Source organism: Hydra viridissima, unplaced genomic scaffold (assembly GCF_058129835.1).
Source record: "Hydra viridissima isolate aposymbiotic clone 2 unplaced genomic scaffold, HvirCarnegie_v1 scaffold_12, whole genome shotgun sequence".
NCBI lineage: Eukaryota > Metazoa > Cnidaria > Hydrozoa > Anthoathecata > Hydridae > Hydra > Hydra viridissima.
The window spans coordinates 6,104,802-6,113,847 of record NW_028324311.1 but is presented as its reverse complement, the minus strand read 5'-3'; the positions used below and the strand labels follow the sequence as shown (position 1 = coordinate 6,113,847).

General features: G+C 28.1%; 1 protein-coding gene across 2 annotated transcripts in view; it reads left to right on the top strand.

Annotated features, from left to right (window-relative positions):
• Positions 1 to 2,375: 2,375 nt before the first annotated feature.
• LOC145194059 (uncharacterized) overlaps positions 2,376 to 9,046 on the top strand; it is a 28,311-nt gene continuing 21,640 nt past the window's right edge. The window contains exons 1-6 of one of the 2 annotated variants that reach the window (XM_090068403.1): positions 2,376 to 2,568; positions 5,937 to 6,086; positions 6,373 to 6,480; positions 7,157 to 7,227; positions 7,495 to 7,577; positions 7,679 to 7,959. In XM_090068403.1, coding sequence (XP_089924529.1) covers positions 6,039 to 6,086; positions 6,373 to 6,480; positions 7,157 to 7,227; positions 7,495 to 7,577; positions 7,679 to 7,959 — 591 coding nt within the window. In that variant the 5' untranslated portion in view covers positions 2,376 to 2,568; positions 5,937 to 6,038. Of the gene's footprint in view, positions 2,569 to 4,894; positions 5,739 to 5,936; positions 6,087 to 6,372; positions 6,481 to 7,156; positions 7,228 to 7,494; positions 7,578 to 7,678; positions 7,960 to 9,046 lie in introns of those variants that run through there. The other variant, XM_090068402.1, reaches the window with a different exon arrangement.

Here is a 9,046-nt window from a genome sequence, read left to right as displayed (position 1 = left end):
CTTCCTTTAATTTATAAAAAAATTCTTTGATTTTTAAAAAAATAAGATAAGGGTCTTGATATTTCTTCTTGAATTTGTAAGTGTATTGAGCATTTGGTAAGACAGCTATTAAGATTTTATTTGTTGGTCAGTCTTTTTTAAGTAAATGAAGATTTAAAATATTGGCATGTAAGTATTCTAAAGAATGTTTGAGATTTTAGAAATCTTTTTTACTCAAAATTAATTTTTTTCATTTTCGTAGTTCTAACTTTTTTTGGCTGTTTCTTAGCTGTAACAAATCGTGAAGCTCGGAAATGTGACGCTCCCTTTTGAAAGTATTTCGTCTACAACGCTTCTTGTTCTGCTTGATCGAAATCAGAGTTGTTACGACATAATATCTCTGGCGGATCTGTCGAGATATTTTTAGACATATTTTTTTTTGACATAAACTATGTCCGAAATATATTTTCTATCCACATACTTTATATACATATATCCAGTAGCATTTTACAGCCTTTTAGTTTTATTAGCTTCCACGTTTGAGATATCGTTTTAATATCTTAAACGTGGAAGCAGGCTTTCCTAGGCATCATATTTTAATCGTTTTAATTTACAATTATATTCAGTATTGCCAACGTTTTTTACATTTGAAATGCCAAAATAATGCCATTTTTCAAATCGTGGCTGTTTCAAAATGTTTTCGTTATTTTATTTTAAACAAACTTCATCAAAAACACTAGAGCTTTTTACTTCTAAAGAAACAATTACTATTTAAACATATTTGTGCAAGCTTCGTGTTTATTTCCAAGTTGGATCAACAAGTTAATTTTCGGATTGGAAGTGAAAAGGTGTTTTTTTCATCATCCCTAAAAATCATGAGGAGTAAAAATTAATTTCAACTTTTTTTCCAAAAAAGAAAATACTTTTTCAAGAACTTTAATTTTTCTGTGTCAAACTGCCAAAATAAAGTTTAAAGGTCATAAAATGCCATTTGATCAAAAAAATGCCAATTTTTCAAATAATGCCATGAGGCAGCGCTGGTTTAATTGAGGAGAGCAGAAACATACAAATATTTGATTCATTTAATTGCCAGTTTACTTGTTTGAGTTGTATCAGTTACAATCTGAAAAGTAACATTTTCTCTCTAAAAAAAGTGCAAGAAAAAATACTTTTAACAGCCAAACATTATCATTAATATTTGTTTTATTTGAAATAAATTTTAGGTTAAGATCACAACTCTCCAAAAAACAATTAACGCCGGAGATTTTCTTACGTTTAAAAATCGTACTCTGAGCGCTGCTTGAAATTGTCGGTTGTCCTATGATTAATCTTTTTTAATCTGAAATGCCGCGCTGGTGAAAAATTAAATTTTTAATATGATTTGTTTCGACTATAAATTATTCGATCCTATTTTTCTGTTGCGATATATTCGATCTTCGAACGGAATTAAATATTCTAGCATAGAATTATTTTTTATTTCTTTATATTGTAGACCATTAGATCATAGAAATTTATGCTGTAAATGGTTCGACCCTTTAAAAATTCTACTTTTCGTTCTACTTAATTGCTAATGTGGCACTGGTCGCCATAAAAACCACTGGTCCCCATATAATAAAAACCACTTTCAGCAATAAAAATTAAGTTTGAGATTATTTTTTTTATTTCAATAAGGTAAAACGAAATTTATATTTTACTCTTCGAATTAAACTGAAAATAAACTGAAATGCCCTATAAATTTGTAGGACTGATTTTTTCTTCAAAAATAGGAAACAGCAAACGTCTCAGACAAAATTATGTCAAAATATATTTGAGACATTTTATGTCGGCAGAAAATTTCTCAGATACTTGAAAGATAACAACTCTGATCGAAATTCTGAAATGTTACATCATTTATCGAATATATAATTTACATATTTATTGAACCTGTTTTTTATCATATAATAATAAATACGCACAAAAATAGTTTAATTATCTTAAATCTTTAGGGGTTATCTTAAATCTTTAGGGGTTATCTTAAATCTTTAGGGGTTATCTTAAATCTTTAGGGGTTATCTTAAATCTTTAGGGGTTATCTTAAATCTTTAGGGGTTATCTTAAATCTTTAGGGGTTATCTTAAATCTTGATGCTTAAGAATTTTTTAAATATAGCTTGAATGTAGGAAAAAAAGAACTTATGAATAATATGACGAATATGTAGCAACTTGAGTTCAAAATGGTCGAATAATTCACAAAATGGAGAATGCAATACGCATGCCCATACATCAATAATTACATAACTAGCATGTAGCCGCCTAAAGTTGATAAAATAATTATAACAACGAGAAGACACATTCTTTTGATATATACGGCCGGACATTTTGAATCACTTACAAAACAGGCAAATTTAAACTAAATTTAAAAAAGAGAAATATGGAAATGAATAGAAAAATACGATGATTAAGAGATTTTGAAAATTAACAAAAATTGAAAATAATAATAACAAAAAATAAAAAGAGTTGGGAAAGAATAAACTCTACCGTTAATTTTAACAGTATTTAAAGAAGTTCTTTCCATTATTAACAGGCTGAGAACGGAGTGAAATAAACATGGGTAAGAATAAATTAAAAAGATTCGAGTTACTTGTATTTTTTATTGCAAACCGGAGGAAATAAATGAGTCTTAAAGTTGGAAATGAAATTTAGAAATTTAATTGTTTATTAGAGAATAAGAAGAAACAGGTAAAATTACAAAAACATTTTTATAACAAGTAAAGGACTTATTTACAAGATTTACATTTATCATCTCCATTTATTATCTCCTTTATTTGCTTGACTTTTTTTGAGATAAAGAAAAACTCGTGTTTTTTACTTAAATAAGGAATGGACCCAGCAAGCACACAACGTTGAAACAACGTTGAAATAACGTTGATCAACGTCGATCAACGTTATTTCAACGTTGTTTTAACGTTGTGCTTGCTGGGGAGAATTACATCGCCAATTTATTACATGATAAAAATTTTGCTAATGAAAGAAAAAAATTTTAAATGTAACTTATATTAAGTACAAATTACATAAATTTTTCAGTTTTATTCCTTAATTTTTCAATTAATGGTTCTGTCCAATTCTTCTCAGATAATCAAGCTGTCACGAAACATAGCATTTGTTTCATCTCTCACAGCTTTACCCACCAAGCACACAAGGTTGAAACAACGTTGAAATAACGTTGATCAACGTCGATCAACGTTATTTCAACGTTGTGTGTTTGCTGGGTAGCATTATTTGCGATGACCGCGGGTGCAAGTTAGTTCGTCTAACAACTGACTGAAGATTCATTTACTTTTTTACATCATAACCACCTTTAAAAAACCACTCCCATCATAGCAGTTGACAAATCCGAACGAGCAGTATGATATATTTTCCTTTTGGTTAAAGTAGTTGTGTAGACACATGATTTTAGTACTTATTTTTGAACAAAGTCAAAACTTTTTTAATCAGGTTCTTGAATTTCTCCAACTGGCAACTAAAGTATAAAAAGCCTTTTTTTTTTTTAATTAACTGATAAAGAACATTGATTGCCAACTAGGCTTAATTGCACTAAAAACATGATATGAATAAACTACAGATAACTCTTTTGCTTAATTAAATTTGTATAAGTATTTGAAAAAAAAACAAACTAAAACATACAAATTTGTAAAAAGCACAAAAAAAAAAAAAAGCATTTACAAAACTTTCGAAAATTTATAGAAAAGGGTTAACAGTTGAACTTGGTGTAGATTAAATTTAAATACAGTTGAACTTGGTGTATGTTAAATTTTAATACATTTAAGTCCTTAAGCACGCGCAGCTGAGTCTCACAAGATGCAGCTTTATCTGCGCTAAATATTATTCTGCAAAGATTTTTTTTTTAGTAATAAGTTTTTTTAATTTGTGTGATTGCCCTTGCCTAATACCAGATTTTGTTCCAAAAAAAATTATTGATTCTTTTTAAGTACTTTTTTAAAAAATAAATAGTTTTCCAATTTGTCGACAAACTTGTTTCTTATGCAAAAATTTAAAATACTTCGGAACAAATTGGATTCTTTCCTTTTGAATTAGTTCAAAAATGTTGCCAGGAGATATAAAGGCATTTTAATTGGCTTATTTACTTGCACGTTGCTTTTTTTGACTGACAAGATACGTCAGTTAGACAAACAATTAAACAATAATTAGTTACTGACCAAACTATTGGTTTAAGGTATTAGTATTAAAGGTATTAGTATAAAGCTATTGGTTCGTCATTGATGAATCAGAGACGAGGTTTCTTTCGGTTCAATAAAACAAAATAGTGTATTGTTTCTGTAACGAACAAAAACTTATACAATTGAATAACAACTTAAACTAGATTATTTTACTCCGAAAATCTGACGTCTGCTTATTTTTCATAACTGACGAAACAATTGAAATAGGGCATTAATTCCGTAATAAAACTTAAATGAGTTGTTTAAAATATTTTGGTGGATTAAGTCAAATCATTTGAATCAAAAGAGATTACTCGAAATTAATTAATCGAATTCGGAAGTCTCACCTCTGGTTCAAACTTTTAACAGACAAGATATTTGAAAATAAAATTATGAGCGTGCAAACTTGGCGACATTTAATAAGGGTACATTTAATTAGTGGTAATTCCGGTGGCCGGAGAGAACTTGTTATTTGACGTTTGAATTACTGACGTGAATATGATTTATTATAGTTAGAAAAATGCTTAGCTGTAAATCAAAAGTTAAATGAGCTTACGAAATCATCTCTTACCAAAACTATACTTAGCCTATTGTGCAATAATAGATGCTTACAAGCTTATTCAGATTTAAATAAACTATATACAAATAAAAAGAACATATTTCTCTGAAAAGTATACTAATTTGAACCGGTATAAGGAAACTCCGTTTCATGAAGGATTTACGTTATATTGTAATCAAGGGTTAATTATAGTAACAATAACGAACACTCAATCTTACTAATAGCTTGTTAATTAAAAGTACTTTTTCAAATGCCAAACTTCTTTTTTAAGTCATAATTTACTTTAGCGACGTTATTGTTAGGTTAATTTAAATTTACAATGAGTGATTAGCAAAAAAGATTAACATTTGAGTCTACTCTAACAAAACAGTTGAAATTAGAATAAAACATCTCCCATCATTAATTTTCTAAAGTTCCGCTGAATTTTGAATTTTAAACACGTGATCGTAAGAAAGATCAGCTGATGATGTAAACACTTCAAATGGCAAATATCAAACGCCTACTTATGTCTGAAAAAAGAATTTATCAATTAACTCTAATTAAGTAATTAGTTTTATCAGGACGTGCCAAAAAAAGTAAAAAAAAAAAAAAAAAAAAACACCAACAACAACAAAAAACAACTGGAATATTATAAACATTTATAAGTTGTAAAAATGTAAATTCGAAATTTATTGACAAAAAATTGGATAAAAGTTGATACTAAATTCTGCAATTTTTGTTGGTAAACTTTGATGCTAAACTAATGTCCTTCTATATAGCTGTATTGAGTTTCTGAGTGATAATTTAAATTTAACTATGTAGCTATCTAGTTGTTTTATTATTATTATTATTTTTTTGATGCTCTGCTTTGATAAATTAAGATAATTAGATTTTTATAAAAAGCAGTATTTAGTTAAAAATAAAAGATCAACAATAATGAATAAAGAGAAAGAAAACGAAGAAGATATCAATAAAACTCAAAAATCAGAGTTTTCAAAAAAATTTTTCAATGAAAATAAACTGAAGGTTAGTTTTCCATGATGGCATCTTGTATGTCACTTGACCTTAAGCTTAAAACTTCAATTAAAATCAAAACTGTAAAACTTAGAAGGATGACATCTACACTATGTCAATGAAGTTTAAAACTTAAAACAATCTCTTAAAAAATTACTCTCTATTATAGTACTTTTTGCTAATATCAATGTAACTTTTATTCTATTTTAGGATCAACTGCAGTCTTTACAGGGCTATGTAACTGATCTTAGCGAAGAGAATGATCTTTTGGTTGAGACTATCGAAGAGCTTGAGAATGATTCAAATTCAAGAATGATTGACTTTAACAAAAAATTTTCTGAACTCTGTGCACATATTGAAGTAAATTTTTGATATTTTATTTTACTTTATCTTTTTTTGTGATCTGGATCAGCAGAAGCACTTTAACATCAGTACATTTTTATTTTTAGAGTTTGTAACATTTTTAATCATTCTATATTTAACAGACTTACTTGATAAATCCCTACTTTTTCAAAGCTTAAGTTATCATGATTTTGTTCTAGCATTCTGCATTGGAACATTTAAAACTTCCAATCTTTCCACTTCAACAATAGTTTCTAACTCATTAAGATATAGCTTTTAAATTTTATAATTTTCTTTTTCATAGAAACTAGAAAAAGAAGTCGAGGATCTAAATTTTCATAATGATGAATTACAATCAGATGTTGATGTGTTTGTCAACTTATTTAGAGATAAATCTATTGACCATTCCCAGGTATTTACCTGTATTTTCTATGTTTTCTATGTTTTTCTATGTTACCTATGTTTTTAAACAAACAAAAAAAAAACTACCTAAAAAAAAATCACAATAATAAAGAAAAAACTAATATTGTGAATTTTCTTCTTTAGAAAATTATTTAAGTTATATGACTCTCTCGCTTAAATCCTGTTAAAATATTTAATTTAACTCATTTGAGGATTTATTAAGAAAAACTATAAAATTTCATAATTAGAAACTTATTTTGTCATTTTTGTTATAAATTGTAAATATGTAAAACAGATGTATAAAACAAAAATGGTATTTATAATTATTTATATATGATTTGTATACTATATATAAGTCATTGCTAGTAATATCTTACTATCTGAAAAGTGATGAGTTGAATGTGAATGGTAGCAGAAACAAATAGTAAAAGTGCTTAATTATGCAGCAAATAATGACAATCATTAAAATTCTTGCCAATGAAACAATAGTGGTAAAAAAAAATGGTGCCAAATATTCTGCAGCAAAAAATCCAACTGTTAAATTAATAGCTACTGAAATTTTAAATAGTTTCTAAATCTTCAGAAATTTTTATGCTTTTGAAGAAATTGATGAAATGAATTTTTTTTAATGAAACTAAGTTTATTTTAAAATTTTTTGTTTTCTTTTATTTTTTAAATTTTTGCAGCTTTCTCACCTGGTGTTTAAGTCTTTTCCAGCTAATAGACTTTTTGATGACTGCAAAGTACAAACTTCCAAGTACTTTTTTTTAATATTTGTTAGAATGTCTGTCCCTTGTCAATCTTTTTTTCATTTTTTTTATTCATAAAGTTTAGTAAAAAGTATGAGTATAAACAACTCTATGAGTTAAACAGTTTTGATTCAAAGCTGTTTAATTCATAGAGTTGTTTATGTTCATACAGTATATACGTGTTTGTTTATAACACACATAGACACAGACATGTAGTAGACACAAATATACACGCAACCAGTTTATTTGATTATTTTCTCAAAAAAACGTTTTAGTGATGGAACAATTAACTCAGAGAATTGTGTAAGCAAAACAACAGTTCCTAATGGTGACATTAAAGAAAATGGACAAGAAAATAGTGAGTAGACTTTTATTTTAAATTAGACAGCTGTTATTTAATGTTATAACTTATATAATTAATATATTGTTATGAAGTTAAAAAAAGAAATTTTTTATTAGGTCACACAGTAGAAGATCAAACTCTGATAAGTTTTGAAAACAAGAGTGCAATTTTAAAAAATGATGCTCTCATAAACCAACTCCAAAAGGAGATTAATGAATATGAAAAGGAAAAGCAAGCTTTAACAGACAAGATATTTAGACAAGACCAGCTTATGTTAGATCTACATGATAAAATCCATATGGGACAAAAAATAGATGAATTACGTGTACTTGAACTACAGAATAACATCAGCAGCATTGCTACATTGGAAAGAAATAATGAAGCACAAAATGAAAAGGTTTTTTAAATTAGTAAACTTTTTAAACTCAAAACACTTTTTTTTTTTTTTCTTAACATCATTCAAAATTAATTTAAAGTCAATTATACCTTATTTCATTGTGTGCTTTTATATTTTCATGTTTTAAAAGAGGCTTTAAGTGAAATGCTATCAAGTATTAATGGTCAGCACAAACCAAATATATTATGTAAAACTCTGCTGTAATTTTCAAGCTTTTGATGACTCTTGTCTGTGATATGCAGATTTGATATCTAAGCATTAAAACCCACTCATTTTTAAAAGTTTACATTTTTTTTACAATTAATATTTTTTTCATTTCTGAGCAGTAATGCTGTTATAAGTTAATAAATTTGTTGTTTTCTCGCAGCGAACACAACGTTTCAGCTCTACATTTTCTCTTCTCCTTAAAATTCCCTTTACAAAAAGTTTTCCTTCAATTTATACTATACAAAGAATCTCAAATATGCTCATAAAATAAACCGCTTAAACTATATTTACAACATATCAAATAAACTACGTCAATCAAATCCGCCGTAAATAGTTTCTTCACGCAATTCAATTACACTCCTCCTTGATCCTTCGGGATCACATTTAATTCAAAGCAACTCTTGCTTTGCGGAACATCACAACAATTGTTTCTTTTGCGGATCCAAATCTCAAATACCGCTTCTGGCAATCCAACTGCAACGCCAGTCGCACCCTCTCGTCAGGCTACTCTGCCAAACACGAGAAACGTTTTAGATCAGCAAAAGAGACATCCATTTGTTCCTCATCTCTCATCTTCTGCTTCGTACACAAATCATGCCACGTAGGCATCCGAAGGAAAAACTCGATAAATAAAGACATCTTCGATTCTCTTCACATCCTTCTTATCTTCTACTCACAAACAATCGAAGACTAAGTATTACTTCGCAACAAAACTGGAAAGAGCACTGTTAACTCAACGCGTTGCTTCTCTGCAACGACTTTGGTTCGCTGCGACCAAATTGCGGCATCGGATATACCATCGTATTTTTCAAAGATGTTCTAATTATTTGAAGATGGCTCCATCATGTGCCCGGTTAGCTTGTTGTTTTCTCGCAGCGAA